The 24,015-nt window shown below is 37.9% G+C and overlaps 1 protein-coding gene across 1 annotated transcript in view; it reads right to left on the bottom strand.

Moving 5' to 3' along the window:
• SPAG16 (sperm associated antigen 16) overlaps positions 1–24,015 on the bottom strand; it is a 1,101,103-nt gene that overhangs the window by 327,605 nt on the left and 749,483 nt on the right. The window contains exon 14 of the mRNA XM_052636122.1: positions 4,145–4,210. Coding sequence (XP_052492082.1) covers positions 4,145–4,210 — 66 coding nt within the window. The remainder of the gene's footprint in view (positions 1–4,144; positions 4,211–24,015) is intronic.

The raw sequence follows: 24,015 nt of genomic DNA, 5'->3' as shown, positions 1-24,015 counted from the left end.
AAGACTCTTGAGAGTCCCTTGGACTGCAAAGAAATCAAACTAGTCAATCCTAAAGATTGAACAGAATATTCATTGGAAGGACTGATGCTGAAGCTGAAACGCCAATACTTTGCCCACCTGATGCGAAGAACCGACTCCTTAGAACAGATCCTGATGCTGGGAAAGATTGAAGGCAGGAGGAGAAGGGGACGACAGAAGAAGTGATGATTGGATGGCATCAATGATTCAGTGGAGTTTGAGCAAGCTCTGGAGGTTGGTGATGGACAGGGAAGCCTTGTGGGCTGCAGTCCATGCAGTCACAAAGAGTAGACATGACTGAGAGACTGAACTGAACTGAACTGAGTGGTGCTAGAGAAGACTCTTGAGAGTCCCTTAGACAGCAGGGAGATCAAACCAGTCAATCTTAAAGGAAATCAATTGTGAATATTCGTTAGAAGGACTGATGCTAAAGTTGAAGCTTCAATAATACTTCAGCCATCGGATATGAAGAGTCAACCCTTGGTCTCCCAGACACTGATGTTGGAAAAAAAAAAAAAAATGAAGGCAAAAGGAGAAGGGGGCAACAGAGGATGAGGTGGCTGGATTGCATCACAGACTCAATGGACATGAGTTTGAGCAAACTCTGGGAGACAGTGAAGATCAGGGAAGTCTGACATGATTCAGTCAATGGGGTCGCAAAGAGTCAGATACAACTTAGTGACTAAACAACAATAATAGTAACAGTTGGAGTATTAAGAATAGAAGTGATAATAGTATTATCTACTTGCCAGGTATTATATTAAACACATTATATGTACTGTGGAATACTGTTCTTTATATCATTCATTTTTACAATGAACTAAATGATTTACAAGATTATACATCTTGTGAGTGGAAAAGCCAGGATCCAAAATGTACTAGGGGACAAGTATAACTAAAATTGGGTAATTTTCCAGTGTTCTAAAATTATGGAACACTATGATGCTATAGAAGTTTTCTAAGGAACAGCTAATCTATTATGAGAATTAAGTGAGCTTGTCTTGCAGTTTAATATCCACAGAACTTTGAAAGCCAACATAGTTGAAAAAATAAGATGCAATGATACATACTATAATGAAATCCTTGTGCTTTCATTTGTCTAAAACCCTGCATTTATTCATCACATTTTTTGAATATTATGTATGCAAAATAGGCTATACTAGATGCTGAAGATAGTGACCCAAACAAGATTTAAAATGTCCTATTTCACATTCTTTTTAATGCTGTCCAGTGTACGGATTTTTTTTTTTAAGTAAACAGAGAAAATCCCCAAGGCATTGTGAACCATGACTGAAAAGGAGGTCGAACTGAACTAAATAAAGTTCTTTGCAGTAGAATGGCTAGAATGACAACTGAGGTACCCAAGCTGGGGTACAATAAGTGAAGGCAGACAGGTGATAAGACGGCAAGTAAGACTTTAGCTAATAAGATCTCTCAGTGAAGTGGAAGCACCATACTGGCTTTACTTAAGAGCTGGAAGACAGACTGGTATCTTTAGAAAAGCAATGCTTGGAACTGAGGATTTGAAAACACTGCAATTACAATTAAGGTCAAAGTGTTCAGAGTTTGACTTCAAGAGTAAGTAGCTGAGGAGGAAAATACTGTTTGAGGAAAACTGGTCAATGAAGTAAGTGTCAAAGTACTTCATGAGCCATATATGCAAAAGAAACAATAACTCAGGAATTATAGTCTTCAAAGGAGTAAGGTGACTGGGAGGTTCTCAGCAGTACTCATAGCAATTCATCTGTCTTAGGATTTCAGAGGAGAGTGAAAAAGTTGGCTTAAAGCTCAACATTCAGAAAACGAAGATCATGGCATCTGGTCCCATCACTTCATGGGAAATAGATGGGGAAACAGTGTCAGACTTTATTTTTTGGGGCTCCAAAATCACTACAGATGGTGATTGCAGCCATGAAATTAAAAGATGCTTACTCCTTGGAAGAAAAGTTATGACCAACCTAGATAGCATATTCAAAAGCAGAGACATTACTTTGCCGACTAAGGTCCATCTAGTCAAGGCTATGGTTTTTCCAGTGGTCATGTATGGATGTGAGAGTTGGACTGTGAAGAAGGCTGAACACCAAAGAATTGATGCTTTTGAACTGTGGTGTTGGAGAAGACTCTTGAGAGTCCCTTGGACTGCAAGGAGATCCAATCAGTCCATTCTGAAGGAGATCAACCCTGGGATTTCTTTGGAAGGAATGATGCTAAAGCTGAAACTCCAGTACTTTGGCCACCTCATGCGAAGAGTTGACTCATTGGAAAAGACTCTGATGCTGGGAGAGATTGGGGGCAGGAGAAGAAGGGGACGACCGAGGGTGAGATGACTGGATGGCATCACAGACTCAATGGACATGAGTCTGAGTGAACTCCGGGAGATGGTGATGAACAGGGAGGCCTGGCGTGCTGCGACTCATGGGGTCACAAAGAGTTGGACACGACTGAGCGACTGAACTGAACTGCTATAATAGAATAATATTATTAGAATAATCAATATAACAATATTTGAATAAAGCAATAGGTTAATTAAAATAAGTGAGAATAGAACTTGAGGTTGTGTGAAACCTCTTCTTTTATGAGCTGATTAGAATTCTAGAACTACTAGAATTACCTTTGATTCTACAGAGCCTTTCAGCTTTGTTTCAACAATCAATGTGTTGAGACTAAATTCCTAGCTTGAATGTGCAAGACTGAGGTAAACAGTCCCATGGAAGGATGAATTGGTATTCTAATAGAATTGGTTTACATTGTTCATCCGACTTTTCCAGGCAGGTATAGCACAGCCATCCTGCCTATGTATCTCTCGGAACAGCTGGAAATATCCACAGAAATATAAGGACACCCACCTGACCATAACATCACTCTAGAATAGGATCAAGAAGAGTTACAGATTTCATTTTTAGCTAATTGGAAAAGAAAGAGGAATATGGAACTAAGATTTACACTCTGCTGGGAACTGAGAGACAAATTAAAATGTTAGATATAATTAAATCATATAGTTTGAAGGACGTGAGAAGTCATTTGTCTAGTCAAATTGCTTTCATTTGAGAAGGTACAAACTTAAAACCATCCTTCCATGATTACCATCTGAACTCTTTTAGTGAGAGTGAAAATGTTTTGTTTGACTCTTCCTGAGCCCATAGACTGAACCTGGCAGGCTCCTCTTGTCCATGGAGTTCTCCAGGAAAAAATACTGGAGTGCATAGCCATTCCCTTCTCCAAGGGATCTTCCTGACTCAGGGATTGAACCTGGGTCTCCTATATTACAGGTGGATTCTGTACTGAGCCACCAAGGAAGCCCTTTTAGAGATAATCCCAATTAGCACAGGAACTCAAAGCCATGTTTAACAACCTTCATCACTGGTAAAATCATCCCGATCTCTGAGGTGAGGTGAAGTGAGGTGGAGTCGCTTAGTCGTGTCCGACTCTTTGCGACCCCGTGGACGTAACCTACTAGGCTTCTCCGTCCATGGGATTCTCCAGGCGAGAATTACTGGAGTGAATTGCCATTTCCTTCTCCAGAGGATCTTCCGGACCCAGGGATCGAACCCGGGTCTCCCGCATTGGAGGTAGACGCTTTAACCTCTGAGCCACCAGGGAAGCCCACATCCCGATCTCTCGATCTCTACATAACTCAAACTGTAGATAAATATTTTTGCTATGTCAGCAGTTTATATAAAGAAAGACATATTTGAAAGTTTTCATAAGAAACTGAAAAACAAGGTTGCTATATTTTACCCTGAAGGAAGGCCCCATTTCTTTAATATTTTCTATTCTTGACTATCCTTTCAATCATTTTCTTTATTTTATGGTCTTACACTAAAATTTACAAGCTTATATTCTACTTACGTTCTTGAAGGCCACACTAGACAGAAAGCCTTAAAACATGTGCTTAAGTGAAATTAAGTACAACAGGAATTTCCCTTCTACTTACCACTGTAAAGTGTGTTTTAAACTTCTTTAATTCTATATTATGTGTACATTGTTTTCATTGCTGTAATTAATTTACAAATTTGTTCTCTCCTCTCACCCTGTTAACCTGCCGTTTTTCTCTGGCACTTTTTTTCATTAAAATGAATTTGAATAATAAAGCTGTAAAATAACTTAGTGGAAGAACTAAACTCACCCTAGGAGTGAAGGTGGCATCATTGATGGAATGCATGTGACCATAGAGAGACTGCTCACATTTCCCCTAAGAAGACAAAGCAGAAATACAAGTCAAATAAATTCCTTTCAATATATGTGAAAAGAAATGGAAAGATAACTGATCTTATTTGTTCTAAAGTAATGTTTAAGTCAATTAATAAAATCAATACAAACTCATGGTAGAAAATGCTACATTTTGCTGTCAGCTACCGTTTAGAATCAGACATGGCTGTACTGGTGAGTGTGTCACTAGCATTTGTATTTTACCGTGAAATTCCAGTGTTTTCACTTTTATATCATTGAACTGGTAGTGAATTCTCACTAAATGACTCCATCTGCAATTAGCATACCTTTCAAGTCATGGTGCCAAGTAGTGAATTCTTACAGAAAGCCCTGTTTTCAAGATGTCTTCATCACTGCTGAGGGTATGGGGTTCTTTTCCCTTTTTAATCACAAGATCACATTTAATTCATAAATTCTGAGTTTGGTATTAAGATCATTACAAGTATAAAAAAGGTTACAAACATGTCCAGTAGTATTTTTAACACAAAATAAGCATTTATTTTGAGAAAACCATGCTTTGCATCTACTTATTTATCTTTTCCAAACAATATAAAACTAATTGAAATTAAGTACAAAATTTCCAAAAGTGAGCCCATAGCACATTATACCCTAATGGCAGAAAGTGAAGAGGAACTAAAGAGTCTCCTGACGAGGGTGAAAGAGAAGAGTAAAAACAGCTGGCTTCAAATTCAGCATTCAAAAAACTAAGATTATGATATCCAGTCCTATTGCTTTATGGCAAACAGAAAGGGAAAAAGTGGTAGTGACAGATTTTATCTTCCTGGGCTCCAAAATCCCTGTGGATGATGACTGCAGCCATGAAAGTAAAAGGTACTTGCTCTTTGGAGGGAAAGCTAGGACAAATCTAGACATTAAAAAAAACAAACTTATCACTTTGCCAGCAAAGGTCCATATAGTAAAAGCTATAGTTTTTCCAATAGTCATGTATGGATGTGAGAGTTGAACTGTAAAGAAGGCTGAGTGCCAAAGAATTGGTGCTTTCTAAGTGTGGTGCTGAAAAAGACTCTTGACAGTCCCTTAGATGGCAAGGAGATCAAACCAGTCAATCCTAAAGGAAAACAGCCTTGAAGATTCATTGGTAGGACTAATGCTGATGCTCCAATATTTTGTCCACCTGATATGAGGAGACAACTCATTGGAAAAAACTCTGATTCTGGGAAAGATGGAAGGCAAAAGGAGAAGAGGGTGGCAGAGGATGAAATGGTTGGATAGCATCACTGACTCAATGGACCTGAGTTTGAACAAACCCTGGGAGATAGTGAAGGACAAGGAACCCCGGCATGCTGCAGTTCATGGGGTCACAAAGAGTCAGACATGACTTAGCAACTGGACAACAAAACATTATAAAAGGATTTAAATGTAGGACCTTTCATTGTGTCATCAATGTTCAAAGTGCATTCTTACCTATCCTAGGGAAATAACTAAAATCTCATAGAAGAACCAGAGAACAGAGAAAGTTAAATCTGAAATGTTTGCAGATTACTGTTATGGGATGAAATTCAGATTTCATTTTATAATGCATCATTCATTTAACAAATATCTTTGAGCAATTAATATATCTTCAGCACAATTCTTAGAATATGTCAATAATAAAACAAAGAAACTTGTCTTCATTGACCTTACAATCTAAGAGAAGTGTGAAGGAACAGACATTTTAAAAAGGTTTGAGTGTGTTGCTTCGTCACTCAGTCACTTCTGACTCCTTGCAACCCCATGGACTGTAACCTGTCAGGCTTCTCTGTCCATCAGGATTCTCCAGACAAGAATACTGGAGTGGGTTCCCATGCCCTCCTCCAGGGGATCTTCCCAACCCAGGGAATGAACCCAGGTCTCCCTGCAATCAGCATGGTACGCTGATTCTTTATCATCTGAGCCACCAGGGAAGCTAAGTGTGTTAGAAGAGAATAAATACTGTAGAAAGAAGAAAAGTCAGGTAGGGTAATGGGTTTCATGAATTCTGGGATTGAAGACCTAAGGGCAAATCCAATTATCAAGTAGAGTGATAAGAGTTTATTCACATTCAGAAAGCAGGGTTTGAGCAAAGACTGAGGTAGTAATGGGAGTTGGCCAAGAAGACATCTGGAGGAAGTGCCTTCCAAGAAGAAAAAGTTAGAACAAATGCCTCAGTGTGGGAGTCTGCCTAGTCTGTTTCTGAAACAGAAAAGAGGCTATTGTGGCTGGACAGAAGTCAGTCAGAAGGAGATTAAGTGTACTCAAAAGGCTTCATCTATTTTTCATTCACTACATTTTGTTGATGTAATCCTAAACTATTTAAGGCTGCTGCTACTGCTAAGTCACTTCAGTCGTGTCCGACTCTGTGCTACCCCATAGACGGCAGCCCACCAGGCTCCCCTGTCTCTGGGATTCTCCAGGCAAGAACACTGGAGTGGGTTGCCATTTCCTTCTCCAATGCATGAAAGTGAAAAGTGAAAGGGAAGTCACTCAGTCGTATCTGACCCTTAGCGACCCCATGGACTGCAGCCTACCAGGCTCCTTCGTTCATAGGATTTTCCAGGCAAGAGTACTGGAGTGGGGTGCCATTGCCTTCTCCATTTAAGGCTGGAGGAGAGATTTCAGGAAAGACTATAGAAGGAGATATTAAAAGATACAGGGTCATCATTATGCCTTCTCACTGCTACAGAACATTCATAGACTACTTTGGAACTAAGAGGAAAGGCTTTGTAATTAAACTTATTTAATCCTCATTATTGTCACTGAATTCAACACATTAAATTTCAAGTATTTATAGAACTAATGTATGCTATTAGTCCCTTTTTATAGAATGCAAAATTTCCCCACATGAATTTAAAATTCATAAAAATATATTGAAACACTTTGGCACCCTCTCAGGATTCCCCCTACTCAGGCTCTTCTGGTTTAGTACATTGATGCTGTTAATAACATTAAACCAATTATGCTGAGGACATCAAATCATCCAAATTCCCAAAGTAGGAATAAATTACTTACAAAGTCAAAAAGGCAAATATAAGATGTTATAGTTAGCTTTCATATATTATCTTAGGAGCACTTACGGTTAATTTTTTTGAGAACTCAGTAGGCAATAGCAACCTGCTTTAGTATTCTTGCCTGGGAAATCCCATGGACAGGGGAGCCTGGTGGTCTACAGTCCATGAGGTGGCAGAGAATCATACACAACTGATCAACTGAGTATAAAATACCATATATAGTTAAATAACATTATAATTATATAATAAGTGCTAATATGGTCTAAGTATTTGTTAGTAAATTTGTCTTTAAATAATTTCTGTTAATAAAAATTTTATATTTTGTCCTCTTCTAAATTCAGAACTTCTAAACTATTTGATTAATTGGTAGGGAAAATGGAGTTTCCTGATTCAAACCCTGAATGCCAAGATTTAATTCAAAGTTGAATCTCCAAGGCACTCTTGAAAAGCCCTGGAAATATGGGGATATAATGGAAATGCTGACGGACCACATTTGTGCTGCTATAACAAAACCTGACTCAAAGATAAATGTTTCATGAATTAAGAAAAGTTAAAAAAGCTTTTCTATCCAGCTTTGTTCCCAAGATAAAAGTAAATCTCCTCCTTTTTCTTCGTGGTATAGGGAATATGAGAGTTACTAATATTCTGGTCTGCAAACAGCCTTAGTCAAAAGCAATACCCAAACTGGGACATTAAAATTTGGAATATTTTCTTTGATGAATTCTTGTCAGAATTTTTTTTTTCCCCAAAGGAGTGAAAAAAATGAAAAAGAGGGTAGTGTTTTCCCAAAAAAAGAGAGAGAAAAAAAAAAAAAAGACACATGACCTAACATGTCATTGCTCCAGCATTTGATTCTCTCAGAAAAGCTGTGTGCAATAATGGTTTTTCTGACTTGCCCTGGGGACAGAAACATCTCCGACTTAATTCTTGGCTCTGCTGTGCGACCAAACAGTGGTGCGACATTAAATAGGTTGCTTCAATTCACTGTGCTTTAGTTGCCTCATGCAATTCTCAAAACAAATCTATAGATTAAATGCCATTACCCATGTCTAATGAGATGATAAAAACGTTAGGTCTGTTTTAAGAATTACATGATATAATGCATGTGGAATGTTGGTACAGTGCCTACAGTGCAAAGAAAGAACACAAATATTAGCTCGTAGTACATTTGACATAGGCCATTGAAATACTGATGGTGTTCAATACCTCTGCCCTTAGCTATCTGTCTCCTTAAAGACCCTCGGAAGGAGTCTTATCAGCATCAATGCTGATTTTTTCCATTTATCTCTCAGATACATTCCCCATGTGGCACTGCCCTGCTCTGTGCCCTGATCTCTACTAACTACAACATCATGGGCTTTCAGGTCCTCCATCCTCTGTTCACAGTGAGCCAGAGGACAGTGCCAGCAGGATACAGAAGAGCCAAACAATATGGAAGATGGATAAATGACCACTCTAGCTCCCTTCCTGTTCAGCTGTGATTTTCTTATTGGCTCTGCCCTCAGCCTAATTCTACTGCTTATGTTGTGCAGGCTGTCTATAATGGTGACAGCTCACACTGTGTCCAGTAATGATCTCCTTCCCTGGCCCCTTCAGATGTAGGGGTAGTAATGGCTCTCTATTGTTGCTGGCCTTGGGTGCTATGCTTGGCCCCTTAACCTTGTTCCCATTTCTGTAAACATTCAACTGGAGTACACTCCGTGTTTCATCTGTTTTCTGCTGGTATCTGTCTGATTCAGCATGTTAGACATGATATGCAAAAGCAGACTTTTTGATTTTTATTTCCAAGCTGCTTCTCTTGACCCTTGCTAAATCTTTCCCTTTAAGTAAACAGCATCACTAGTTGCTCAAACAAACAAACATACAAAAAAGTCTCAGCAACCAAAAACCTGGGAATTGATAACCAACAAGGATCTACTGTAAAGCACAGGGAACACTGCTCAGTGCTCTGTAATAAACTAAATGGGAAAAGAATTTGAAGTGTATATGTATAGCTGAATCACTTTGCTGTACACTCAAAACTGACACAACATTGTTAATCAACTATGCTCCAATATAAAATAACTTTTAAAAGAAAAACTGAGAATTGGAAGACCCCCTTTTCTTTCCTCACCTTCACCCTACCCCTTTATCCAGGATATCAGTTCTGTCTTCAACGTATAGCCTTGCTCTGCTCACCTCTGCCTTTCTCCACTGTTACCACTCTGCTGCAGGACAACATCCCAAGATGATGAGGACAGCAGAAGCATCCTTGATCATCTCCTTGCTCCTACCCTCACCACACTCCTCTTCCATTTCTCTCTCAGTCACTGGATCAATAAAACCTGAGTCAGTTCACGCCATGTTGCTGCTTACAATCACCCAAACAATTACTGTCACACTCAGAATAAATTTTCAACTCTTCACTTAGGTCCAAAGGCTTTGTATTGTTTGGCTTCTGTCTGCCTATCTGACCTTGTCCTTCACCAGTCTTCCTTCTCATGCCTTGTGTTCCGTGATTCTTTTCCTGTTTCTGTATGGTCAGGGCTTTCTGAGCAGAGTACTTCACCTGTTCAAAACATGTCTGAATAGCAACCCTGAAGATGGAGAGTTCTGGAGAGATTGAGGGGCATCTCCCCATGAGGCATTTGTTCACATTACAGGCTTCTCCTCTTCTGTCTATAGAGGATTTGCTTATATTCCAGAGCAAACGTTTTACTCTCTTTCACTGGGCAAAACTGTCTTTTATCCTGTCTTTCCACTGCAGAAAACTGAAGAATTGATGATTTCAAGTTGTGGCACTGGCAAAGACTCTTGAGAGTCCCTGAGACTGTAAGGAGATCAAGCTGGTCAACCCTGAAGGAAATCAACCCTGACTATTCACTGGGAGGACTCATGATGAAGCTCCAATACTTTGGCCACCTGATGCGAAGAGCTGACTTATTGGAAAAGACCCTGATGCTGGAAAAGATCGAAGGCAAAATGAGAAGGGGGCAACAGAGGATGAGATGGTTAGAGATCACCACTGACTCAATGTACATGAATTTGAGCAAATTCTGGGAGATAGTGAGGGACAGGAGCCTGATATGCTACAGTCCATAGGGTCACAGAGTCAGACATGCTTAGCGACTGAAAAACAGTGACAACAATGGAGGGGCACTGAGATTCATCATATGAGGGTTCCTTTCTATGCTCTCATTACAGTAGCAGAAAATTCTATAGAACCATTTTTCCTTTCCCCTTGGATACTCAGACTTGAGGTCAGAAGTGGCCCTGTGACCAAGTTTTGCCCAGTGAGATGCGGGCAATTGTGAAATAAGTCCAACATGGGTCTGGACCATAAAATACCCTACACAATCCTCTAAGCTCTTTGTTTTTGCTTGTTTGCAGGCTGAAGGCAGAGGAGCTCTAGAAGATGGCAGAGCACAAATGGAAGGAGTCTGGGTTTCAGAACCATCTCAAGGAGAAAAGCTACTGATCAGGACCTTCTGAGAGGACATTCTATGAAATGAGAGCTAAGCTTCTAATGTGTCACGCCCCTGAGACTCCAGTGTTTAACTGTTTCAGCAGAGATTGGTACCCAACAAATAGGTCATCCTGTTTCTTTTGTATCACTCTTCGTTAACTAAAATTAGTTAATGAATTTGTATTCCTGTTTATTGTCCTTTTCCACCCACTAGAATTAGCCCCATAGGAGAAACTTGCTTATCTTGTACCACTGTATCATCCCAAGGCCCAAGACAGCTCTGGTAGGATTTCATAAAAGTTGCTGAATGAAAAAGTAATCAGTTACATGAAGATCACTACTGACAAAAAAAGAAAACAAAACTACCCTCACCAGATATGCTTATTTTTAGATAAATAGCTTGGTCTTCTTTCCAATATTCTTCTTCTTCTTCTTCTTTTTTTTAATCTCATCTGTCATGACATGAAATGTGCCCTGTCTTATTACCTCAATTCCTTTGCCATAACATGGTTCTAACCCAGTAGCATATGTACGCATTGACTATGCCACTCTCTCTTAATGTTTTAAACTACATGAAGATAACTGATGACTCCTGGTCAAAAATGCAGCTTTACATTTATTGAGTGCTTATTATGTACTTAAAGCACTGTGTTAAGTGCTTTACTTTCATTACCACATTTACTTCCTGTGATATGGTATTATTGTGGTTTCCATTTTTGAAATGAGAAAACAGAAGCACTATCCTACAACAGCAGAAGGAAAGAATGCCAAAGCCAAGATAGTAATCGTTTTGTTATAAAGTAACCTAATGTTTTATATGCAAGAAATTGAAATGATAAAATTGTTCTATAACCATGTTAACAAACTACAGAACTAGTTTTGAACCTGTCCAATCAATTAGTAGCGGTTCCATACTCCTGCTTACAAGTAAGTAACCAGAACTGGTTTTAAACCTATTTAATTAATCAATGACAACTAACTTCAGCAAACACTCCTTGAAAAGCCAAATAGCAACAGACTCATGATTTGAAAGCCAGCCAACTGGCTGGATTCACTACAGTGAACATGTTCCTAAGGCTGATATTAACCTTCTCCCTCCTGTGTAACAGACAAAAAAATGAGCCTCAATTGCCAACACAGCTACCCTTCTAAGACTGACCTAACCTACTTTTTGTCTCTGTAACCAACACAATCCAAAGTAAACCTACTTTGAGCCAACATTCAATCTCAAAATGAAAAGTTGCATTTACATGTCATAGTTTGGCATATATCTACATAGGTGGATATGCATATAAGGCAGTAGTTAAGAGCACAGGATCTGGAGGTACAGTGCCTGAACTTGAACTCAGGCTTTGCAGCTTACTGTCTTTGTAAGACTCTGAGCCTCAGTTTCCTCATCTGCAAAACAGGAGTAGTAAGAGAATCTAAATGATGGTGTCATTATGAGGTTTAAGCTAATTCATGTAAAGAGCTTAGATTGCTGCCTGAGACACAGGAAGTGCTAAATAAATGTTAATTATTACATAGCAACAATACATAGATTATAAGTTTTGTGATAGCAGGATTATCTTCATCACTTCATAATTATAACTGTAGAGACAAGCTGGCTCATGAGAGGTATTTAATAAATATTTTTCAAGTTACTACACACACACAATAAGGCCATTCCTAGGAAATGTATTAAGTTTAATGCATTTATCCTTCATCAACTTTCTTTTCTTCACATGACCTCTGCATTTTCAAGGCAATTCAGGCAGAAGGGTTAACCTCTCAGGATTTTTTATTTTATAAAACAATCCTCATGGAGAGGAACTATAGGAAACGGAGCCCTAATAATTGAATTTCACAGCCATTTGACCATTGTGCAGAAAAAAATTTTATGCACTGACTTTTTCCTGTCCATAGCACTCCCTGCGCCTAGCAACCCCTCAGACCTGCCAGCCCCTCACATGGCAATACAGAAGCACTGCCTGCTCATAACATTATTTCTGTGTATATTTCTAGAAAATAATTGCTTAGAGTAAACTAGTTCTTGATTTTTAAGAAAAAAAATTCTCTATATAAAATTGAATGAAATTAAAGAGGATTACATTGTGCAGTTGTGTCCTATGAATTTTTAATTTCAAATAATATGACCAATGAAATGTACTATTAAAGAAAAGAAAGCAAACTGTGTCCAAGGGTGAGCAAAATTAAAGTTGAAACCACCTTAAGAGAAACAGTCTGCAGCAAGATGTACCATTTGTTTCTAAAACAGCTACTATCTTAATCATCACATTAAAAAGTAATAAAGAATTTAATAAAGACCTTTTTTTAATTTTTAATTGAACAGGGTCACATACTTAATATAACAGAAAAATTGGGGTAACATTGACATTTTCTGCAAATCTTTTTAAAAAATAACTGTGAAATCAAAGCATTTTAACTTTATAAGTTTACAAATTGTTAAAGAAAAATATATTATTATTATATAAATAATCCCACTGGCATATAAATTAGAAACAGAATAATCATTAACAAGGTTTCTGGTTTTTGTTATTCCATATAAAAAACTAACTATGTCTGTGAAAGATTGATTGCGGCTTTTAAAATGTTTGCTGAATGCATGTGTAATTAAGATGAGTTAAATACGCAAATCAAGCTTAAATAGCTTCATTTATTAATGTTAGCTTGCCTTGCCTTTACAAAATGTATGCTGTGAATTTGTTTAGCATGCAGTATTTTTGATTTCTTTGTTTTAGGCTGAATTGCTAAGGAACAGGATTTTTTTTTTTTATTTTAATAGAAGGAGGAATAACTTTTGAAAGGAGTTCTGGGTACCATTTAGAAAGGAGGGTTTAAAGAAATGTTCCTAGTAGCATGTAAACTAAGTTTTTATCCTGTATTTTTCCAACTACCTTTAGATTATATTTAATTAATTCCATTTCATCAAAGTAGCAAACCTTCTGGGAATTTATTTTGATGCAAATGAGCCTTTAGTCACAATGCCTCCAACACAGTGATTAAGCAGAACACAGAGATTTAGAGGAGCAGGCCATATGAAATGAACCAAAGTTGCCTGTAGAAGTACCTCTCTCAAGAAGATATTTAAATTCCCCTGTACTAACCAAACAAAGCTCTCTGTGCAGAACTGCTAGCCTCATTTAACTCATGTGGAAAACACTGCCAAGCATTTACCAGAAACATAGTGGTTGGAAACAATGCAAAGGATATATAGTATAAGGCAGAGGGAAACACAACTCATTAAAAAGTTCAGTCAATCTCACTGTCTCCTGATAAGCAAATGGGAGGGAAAAAGTCACATGTCAGGGCAAATACATTTTAAATTTCACCAGTCTTTCTTTGTTATTTAATTCGTTTTACCACTGCACACTGCAATTCAAGTTTCCAAAATTCAGAATACTGTTTCACATGATTATTTTATTGCCTGGTTTAGAGTTTCTGTTACTTTTAATAAAGACTTTTATCCCCAGTGGAAAATAAGTTCTTTTTTCAAGGTTTCTGATGGGATGTTGAAGCTGAAACTCCAATACTTTGGCCACCTGATGCGAAGAGCTGACTTATTTGAAAAGACCCTGATGCTGGGAAAAATCAAGGGCAGGAGGAGAAGGGGACGACAGAGGATGAGATGGTTGGATGGCATCACTGACTCAATGAACATGAGTTTGGGTAGACTCTGGGAGTTGGTGTTGGCCAGGGAGGCCTGGCATGCTGCATCTCATGGGATCACAAAGAGTCAATCACGACTGAGAGACTGAACTGAACTGAACTGATGGGATACATACACACACCCATATATGCTGCTGCTAAGTAGTTTCAGTCATGTCCGACTCTGTGTGACCCCACTGATGGCAGCCCACCAGGCTCCTCTGTCCATGGGATTCTCCAGGCAAGAGTACTGGAGTGGGGTGCCATTGCCTTCTCTGACACCCATATACACACACACTCATATATATGTGTGTATATATATATGTGATTATTTTTTCCTAATTGTGATTATAAAAACTGCATTAGACATTCCCTTATAATAGCATGGTGGAGTCAGGAGTTAGAAACTATGCCATTTATTAAGCCAAAGAGAATTTAAGAGGAAAAATATAAGAATAAATTTGCTAACCAGGTAGCTCAAAGTGTTAAAAAGAGAACCCTAAAGTATCCTAGAGGTAGTAACTGTAGGAAGCTGCTATAATCCCTAGGGTTGAAAGACCAAAAGAAGAGATTTGAGTTATTAAAATTTAAAAATTTAGAAGGGCTTAAACTCAGACCTCTGAGAAGGGGCCTGCTTAGCTGAGGTTAGTGTCTGAATAGAGGGTATTGAGGCTGGTTCTACTACTTTGGGAAAAACTGAGAACTGAATTGTGCTTCTGCCCTAGGAAGGGTCTGCTGCTGCTGGGATGAAGAAGCAAGGGAGGGGGAGCCCACAGAAAGTAGACTGAAGTATCAAGTTCCCACTCCCTCCTCTGCTTCTCTTCTGGGCAGAGCTCTGCGCGGGAGGCAGCTGGCAAACAGAAAAGTGAGATATCTGCACAGTCTCAGCCCCAGGATTTACCAGTGAGTTTAGAACGGTGGATTTGGAGCTGAGAGGCAATACATTAATAATCAGAAGAAATATAAACTGTGAGAAGGCTAATGAACAACACACAGACAAATCTTTTCAGTGCAAAAGATACCACAGTGACGCAAATGATGAAAATGTTTGTATATGATCTGGAATATTTATTGAGATTTAAATTCTAAGAATGGAGATTCTAGTATTCACAGAATCCATAATCAGAAACTATGGATTCCTAAGGCTTTGGATACGTAATGCAAAAGTGCCCTGTTGATCAAATTTATCAGTCTTGTTAGCCATCCATATGTCTTCTTTGGAGAAATGTCTATTTAGTTCTTTGGTCCATTTTTTGATTGGGTCGTTTATTTTTCTGGAATTGAGCTGCATAAGTTGCTTGTATATTTTTGAGATTAGTTGTTTGTCAGTTGCTTTATTTGCTATTATTTTCTCCCATTCAGAAGGCTGTCTTTTCACCTTGCTTATATTTTCCTTTGTTGTGCAGAAGCTTTTAATTTTAATTAGATCCCATTTGTTTATTTTTGCTTTTATTTCCAGAATTCTGGGAGGTGGATCATAGAGGATCCTGCTGTGATTTATGTCTGAGAGTGTTTTGCCTATGTTCTCCTCTAGGAGTTTTATAGTTTCTGGTCTTACATTTAGATCTTTAATCCATTTTGAGTTTATTTTTGTGTGCGGTGTTAGAAAGTGATCTAGTTTCATTCTTTTACAAGTGGTTGACCAGTTTTCCCAGCACCACTTGTTAAAGAGATTGTCTTTACTCCATTGTATATTCTTGCCTCCTTTGTCAAAGATAAGGTGTCCATAGGTGTGTGGATTTATCTCTGGGCTTTCTATTTTGTTCCATTGATCTATATGTCTGTCTTTGTGCCAGTACCAAACTGTTTTGATGACTGTGGCTTTGTAGTAGAGCCTGAAGTCAGGCAAGTTGATTCCTCCAGTTCCATTCTTCTTTCTCAAGATTGCTTTGGCAATTCGAGGTTTTTTGTATTTCCATACAAATCTTGAAATTATTTGTTCTAGTTCTGTGAAAAATATGGCTGGTAGCTTGATAGGGATTGCATTGAATTTGTAAATTGCTTTGGGTAGTGTACTCATTTTCACTATATTGATTCTTCCGATCCATGAACATGGTATATTTCTCCATCTATTAGTGTCCTCTTTGATTTCTTTCATCAGTGTTTTATAGTTTTCTATATATAGGTCTTTAGTTTCTTTGGGTAGATATATTCCTAAGTATTTTATTCTTTTCGTTGCAATGGTGAATGGAATTGTTTCCTTAATTTCTTTTTCTACTTTCTCATTATTAGTGTATAGGAATGCAAGGGATTTCTGTGTGTTGATTTTATATCCTGCAACTTTACTATATTCATTGATGAGCTCTAGTAATTTTCTGGTGGAGTCTTTAGGGTTTTCCATGTAGAGGATCATGTCATCTGCAAACAGTGAGAGTTTTACTTCTTCTTTTCCAATTTGGATTCCTTTTATTTCTTTTCCTGCTCTGATTGCTGTGGCCAAAACTTCCAGAACTATGTTGAATACTATCATGTAAGAATTGAATCGCCAGTCTATGTCTGACACAGGATACAGCATGCTTGGGGCTGGTGCATGGGGATGACCCACAGAGATGTTATGGGGAGGGAGGTGGGAGGGGGGTTCATGTTTGGGAACACATGTAAGAATTAAAGATTTTAAAATTAAAAAAAATAAAATTAAAAAAAATTTATCAGTCTTACTCATACAATAAGTTTATGTGCAGATCAGTTTTCTTTTACCCCTGTCCCAAATAGATATTATCATTTAAAAAATAATGTTGTTACAGCTAAATTTGATTTGTTTATGTATTCTTACATTATCAAACATATGCTCAGAGTTTAAAATTTCCAAACAATACTTTTATAGTTATTTAAGCCTTTAGGATCTTGCTTATAAAACGGAAGAACGATTACTGTACTAAGAGGTAGCAGTACCCTCCCCAGGCTCCAGCAATTCTACTCCCTAGAGACAACCAAATGGAAACTTCTTCAGTTGTCTGACATAATGTTAGCATTCACTTCCATATACCTAAATGAAATCTGAAACTGCTACCAACTGATGCGTGGGTGGTGTACTTAGTTTCTCAGTCATGTCAGAGATGCATACATATTAGAAACTATCTTCTGATTTCTTGTTTATTACAATTATTAAACTGTCTTAGCATCCCATTTCCCCTTACCTCATATTCCTAATATAACATTCACAGTTAGGTCAATATTCTGTGTTTATATTAACAGGGTTATGTTCATACCATTCACTGCTCAATCAAGTAATGTATCAAGATTAGCTTTAGTTTCTTATAGTACCCTCCTCTCAATTAATAGTTATCTTATTTTTAATTTTCCATATTTTATTTGTACCTATTGCTAATGTCTCTTGTTACTCTGATGACCTCACCATTCAGTTGTCCACATATTAAGAAAGATTTACTGATAACTCTGACAAAGTACTGGAATGGACATGGGGAATAAAAAGGTGGCTAAGACAGACCCCTGTCCTGCTCTGCCATATAGGAACATACAGTTAAAGTGTTTGAGGAGGACGGAGGTGGAAATGGAAGCAATTATTGATATTCTATAATGTACTCAACTTTGACATTTTAATACAAATTATTGTTATTCTATGATGTGCTCAATTTTGACACTTTAATATAGTGCTGGATTTCAGTTTGGAAAAATTTTTACCATTTGAATTCTAAAGTGAAATTGGTCTGCATTTTCTTTTTCATATTTCAATATAATTGTTAATGCCAAGTTTTATAAAATGACAAGAGTATTTTTCTATTTTTAATATCCTAGAATAGTTTGGATAGCATTGGCATTATCTGTCCCTTGAAGGGTAAGAGGACTCATAGGTAAAACCATCTGGTCTCAGCACCTGTTTTAGAGGTTAGAGCTCTTCAAATGTTTCTAGTTCTTCTCAGGATGTGGTTTTATTCTTTTGACTTTTGTTTCAATTTTGCTAATTTATAGTTCACTAGAAAATATATCCTTTCAACAAATATTAAGTGAATTCTATTCTGCCAGACACTGCTATAGTTTCTATGGCTACCTTGTTGATTTTATCTCCATTTAAAATATTTTAAACCATCAGAATTACACACTTTGCAGTTCGAGTCCTTATATACTGGTATTTTCTTTCCTTCAATTTCTGTTTATGCAGATTATACGTGTTTTCCAGCATCTCTTGAATGTACAAAACTGCAAATTTGTTCTTGTACACAGAAAAGACAATACTATGTGTTATAAAATGACCAATACAATTTTTTCTTTCAAATTTGTTCTTGTTGTCTACAAACAATAAATGCTGGAGAGGGTATGCAGAAAAGGGAACTCTGTTACACTGTTGGTGGGAATGAAAACTAGTACAGTCATTATGGAAAACAGTGTGGAGATTCCTTTAAAAACTGGAAATAGAACTGTCATACGACCCAGCAATCCCACTGCTGGGCATACACACTGACGAAACCAGGATTGAAAGAGACACGTGTACCCCAATGTTCATCTCAGCACTCTTTACAATAGCCAGGACATAGAACCAACCTAGATGTCCATCAGCAGATGAATGGATAAGAAAGCTGTGGTACATATACACAATGGAGTATTACTCAGCTATTTAAAAAATGCATTTGAATCAATTCTAATGAGGTAGATGAAACTGGAGTCTATTATACATAGTGAAGTCAGAAAGAAAAACACCAATACAGTATATTAATGCATATATATGGAATTTAGAAAGATGGTAACAATGACCCTATATGTGAGACAGCAAAAGAGACACAGATGTAAAGAACAAACTTTTGGACTCTGTGGGAGAAGGCGAGGGTGGGATGATTTAAAAGAATAGCATTGAAACATGTATATGTATATGTGAAATAGATCGCCAGTCCAGGTTCCATACATGAGACAGGGAGCTCAAGGCTGGTGCACTGGGATGACCCTGAGGGATGGGATTGCGAGTGAAGTGGGAGGGGGGTTCAGGATGAGGAACACACGTACACCTGATGATGTCATGGCTGATTCATGTCAATGTATTGCAAAAACCACTACAATATTTAAAGTAATTAGTCTCCAATTAAATAAATTAATTTAAAAAATAAAACCAAACAAAAATTTGTCCTTGTTGGACTCTGCTCTTTCATGTTGCAGAGATGAATTATTTGTTCTTTGTGTGGACATGGAACAACAGACTGGTTCCAAAGCAGGAAAGAAGTACATCAAGGCTGCATATTGTCACCTTGCTTATTTAACTTCTATGCAGAGTGCATCATGCAAAATGCCTGGCTAGACGAAGCGCAAGCTAGAATCAAGATTGCCAGGAGAAATATCAATAACCTCAGATACAGAGAAAACACCACCATTATGGCAGAAACCAAATAACTAAAGAGCCTCTTGAAAGTGAAAGAAGAGAGTGAAAAAGTTTGCTTAAAACTCAACATTCAGAAAACTAAGATCATGGTATCCTGTCCCATCATTTCGTGGAAAATAGATGGGGAAGCAATGGAAACATTGACAGACTTTACTTTCTTGGGCTCAAAAATCACTGCAGATGGTGATTGCAGCCATGAAATTTAAAAGATGCTTGCTCCTTGGAAGAAAAGCTATGATCAACCTAGGCAGCATATTAAAAAGCAGAGACATTACTTTGCCAACAAAGGTCTGTCTAGTCAAGGCTATGGTTTTTCCAGTAGTCATGTATGGCTGTGAGAGTTGGACTATTAAGAAAGCTGAGTGCCAAAGAATTGATGCTTTTGAACTGGGGTGTTGGAGAAGACTCTTGAGAGTACCTTGGACTACAAGGAGGTCCAACCAGTCTATCTGAAAGGAAATCAGTCCTGAATATTCATTGGAAGGACTGAGGCTGAGGCTGAAACTCCAATACTTTGGCCACGTGATACAAAGAACTGACTCACTAGAAAAGACCCTGATGCTGGGAAAGATTGAAGATGGGAGGAGAAGCAGATGGCAGAGGATGAGATGGTTGGATGGCATCACTGACTTGATGCACATGAGTTTGAGTAAGCTCTGGAAGTTGGTGATGGACAGGGAAGCCTGGCATGCTGCAGCCCATAGGGTCACAAAGATTCAGACATAACTGAGTGACTGAACTGTACTGAACTGAACTGATGGTTAATATATCTTTATTTCTGTAGACTTGTTGATTTTTCTTTATTCTTTCAATCAAGGTAGCTTTCTAAAATGTACCTACTAGTGAGAATCAACTCAGTGCTGTGAGTGCTGGGGATGGGGTACTCAAATCTATAAAATAAAGAATTGGGTGTGGTGTTTCATCTTTATCTGCAGAAGTCTGCAGGGCTCTTTCAAACGGCATATACAGATGTTTAGTAAGGCTGCAAATAAGTTTGGTTACTTGTGTTCTGGCTGTTGCTTTTGAAATGTTATTTATCTATGTGATGACTCTGTTTTCAGACCTCCAGATCTATCATCTTCCATGTCATTTTTCCAGGTCCTCTGTGACTTTGCATGCTATGCAGGCTTCCATCTTCCACCACCACTCCCTTGGAAGAGGTTTTCAAAGTTGTCTTCCACATACTGATTTACTTTTCTGTCATATTGATTCTGCTATTGCATAATTTCCTTTCAATATAGTTTAAAATTCCTCTTTCTTTTCACATTGTGATTTTCTTTCTGTTCATTTCCCTCATATCTTAGCTCTTTTGTAGCAAATATCATGTTCTCTTGGATTTTATCAATGATACCATTTTGGTTTTTTAATACATATTTTTAAAATTTGTGCAGAAAACCATTTTCCAAGGGATATTCTTCTTCTGGATCTTATAACTGTTATTTCTATTCATTACCTCCATGTGTATTTTATTTTTATTCAGCCTCAAAAAAAAGGGGGGGGGGGCAAAATTTGTCTCAACATTGTTTTGGCCCCTTGTACTCAGTGTCTGAGTGGCACACAAAGCTTCCACGTGCTGAAATGGTTGACTTTTGTTTTCAAATTAGTAACTGGAAGTTTTTAAATTTTTCTTCCTTGGTTAATTCTGCTTTGAACAGAAATGAGGCTCCCATCTCCTCCAACCCTCTCTCTGTCCCTCTCTGGTTTTCTGAAACTCTCACTTCTAATTCCCATTATGCATTATATCCAGATTTCTATTTTACTCTTCTCTTTGTTGATTTATACTTATTGTCACTGTGATATCTTGCATGAAAGTTTCCATATATTTTTATCTGTATATCCATATTAACTTGTACAGTTGCTTAAATACTTAATATTTACTAAAAGACTGAATTAATACATGAATAAATTATATCATAATTCATTTGCAATAACTGTTAATGGTTTACTGTTATCTTGAGCAGGAAAGAAAGAGTAGGACTGGAATAGTATCCATAACCTTTTTATATAATAAGGCTTTATTTTTCTTTAGTCTCTATTGGTATGTCTGTACATTTTCCCTAAATTATTGCTTCTTCAAATAAAATTAGGAAAGAAAATAACACCTTCATTTAAATCTTTATCATCATTATTATTTTGTCATAAGACTTCACACTGAATTAAGGAACGTAATTCAGCTTATATATTAGAAAAGCACCCAAGAATCTGCCATCTCAGGATAGAAATGAGTACAGCTGTTATGATATCACATATTAGAGTCAAAACAGGAAAACCACAAGAGTGTCTGGACAGTGCAGTCTGGGTAAACTTTTGCTTTTTCAATATCTTGTATTAACTGCTTGATATCAATGAGTTGAATGGTAAAAAAGAAAGAAAGAAAGAAAAAACTAAATCATATTGGAATAATATTTAAATTTGCTTTTTTCTCAGACTATAAAGCTTGAAGACACTTTCTTATTTTTTTTTTTTATTTTACTTTATTTTACTTTACAATACTGTATTGGTTTTGTTATACATCACCATGAATCTGCCATGGGTGTACATGAGTTCCCAATCCTGAACCCCCCTCCCTCCTCCTCCCCATGCCATCTCTCTGGGTCATCCCAGTGCACCAGCCCCAAGCATCCTGTATCCTGCATCGAACCTAGACTGGTGATTCATTTCTTACATGATATTATACATGTTTCAATGCCATTCTCCCAAATCATCCCACCCTCTCTCTCTCCCACAGGGTCCAAAAGTCTGTTCTATACATCTGTGTCTCTTTTGCTGTCTTGCATACAGGGTTATCGTTACCATCTTTCTAAATTCCATATATATGTGTTAGTATACTGTACTGGTGTTTTTCTTTCTGGCTTACTTCACTCTGTATAATTGGCTCCAGTTTCATCCACCTCATTAGAACTGATTCAAATGTATTCTTTTTAATGGCTGAGTAATACTCCATTGTGTATATGTACCACCGCTTTCTTATCCATTCATCTGCTGATGGGCATCTAGGTTGCTTCCATGTCCTGGCTATCAGAAATAGTGCTGCAATGAACACTGGGGTACATGCGTCTCTTTCAATTCTGGTTTCCTCGGTGTGTATGCCCAGCAGTGGGATTGCTGGGTCATAAGGCAGTTCTATTGCCAGTTTTTTAAGGAATCTCCACACTGTTCTTCATAGTGGATGTACTAATTTGCATTCCCACCAACAGTGTAAGAGGGTTCTCTTTTCTCCACACCCTCTCCAGCATTTATTGCTTGTAGACTTTTGGATCGCAGCCATTCTGACTAGTGTGAAGTGGTACCTCACTGTGGTCTTGATTTGCATTTCTCTGATAATGAGTGATGTTGAGCATTGTTTCATGTGTTTGTTAGCCATCTGTATGTCTTCTTTGGAGAAATGTCTATTTAGTTCTTTGACCCATTTTTTGATTGGGTCATTTATTTTTCCGGAATTGAGCTGCATGAGTTGCTTGTATATTTTTGAGATTAGTTGTTTGTCAGTTGCTTCATTTGCTATTATTTTCTCCCATTCCAAAAGTTGTTTAAGACACTTTCTAAGCATTGAGTTTGACACGTGATTGGTCTAGTTGCATGTTTTTTTGTTTGTTAGTTTGTTTTTGCCTTCGAGAAGTGGTAGAGTAGGGGAACACATCAAAAACGGAGGATAATTTTAAGGCTTTTACTTCTTCCTTTCAGTTCAGTTCAGTTCAGTCGCTCAGTCGTGTCCGACTCTCTGCGACTCCATGAATCGCAGCACGCTAGGCCTCCCTGTCCATCACCAACTCCCAGAGTCCACCCAAACCCATGTCCATTGAGTCAGTGATGCCATCCAACTATCTCTCCTCTGTTGTCCCCTTCTCCTCCTGCCCTCAATCTTTCCCAGCATCAGGGTCTTCTCAAATGAGTCAGCTCTTTGCATCAGGTGGCCAGAGTACTGGAGTTTCAGCTTCAACATCAGTCCTTCCAATGAACACCCAGAGCTGATCTCCTTTAGGATGGACTGGTTGGATCTCCTTGCAGTACAAGGGACTCTCCAGAGTCTTCTTCAACACCACAGTTCAAAAGCATCAATTCTTCGGCACTCAGCTTTCTTTATAGTCCAACTCTCACATCCATACATGACCACTGGAAAAACCATAGCCTTGACTAGACAGACCTTTGTTGGCAAAGTAATGTCTCTGCTTTTTAATATGCTGTCTAGGTTGGTGATAACTTTCCTTCCAAGGAGTAAGCGTCTTTTAATTTCATGGCTGCAATCACCATCTGCAGTGATTTTGGAGCACAGAAAAATAAAGTCAGTCACTGTTTCCACATTTATTTGCCATGAAGTGATGGGACCGGATGCCAAGATCTTATTTTCTGAACTTTGTGCATAACAAATCATGACTTAACAA

This window comes from Budorcas taxicolor, chromosome 2 (assembly GCF_023091745.1).
Source record: "Budorcas taxicolor isolate Tak-1 chromosome 2, Takin1.1, whole genome shotgun sequence".
Lineage (NCBI taxonomy): Eukaryota > Metazoa > Chordata > Mammalia > Artiodactyla > Bovidae > Budorcas > Budorcas taxicolor.
This window is presented reverse-complemented; position numbering and strand designations above follow the sequence as displayed.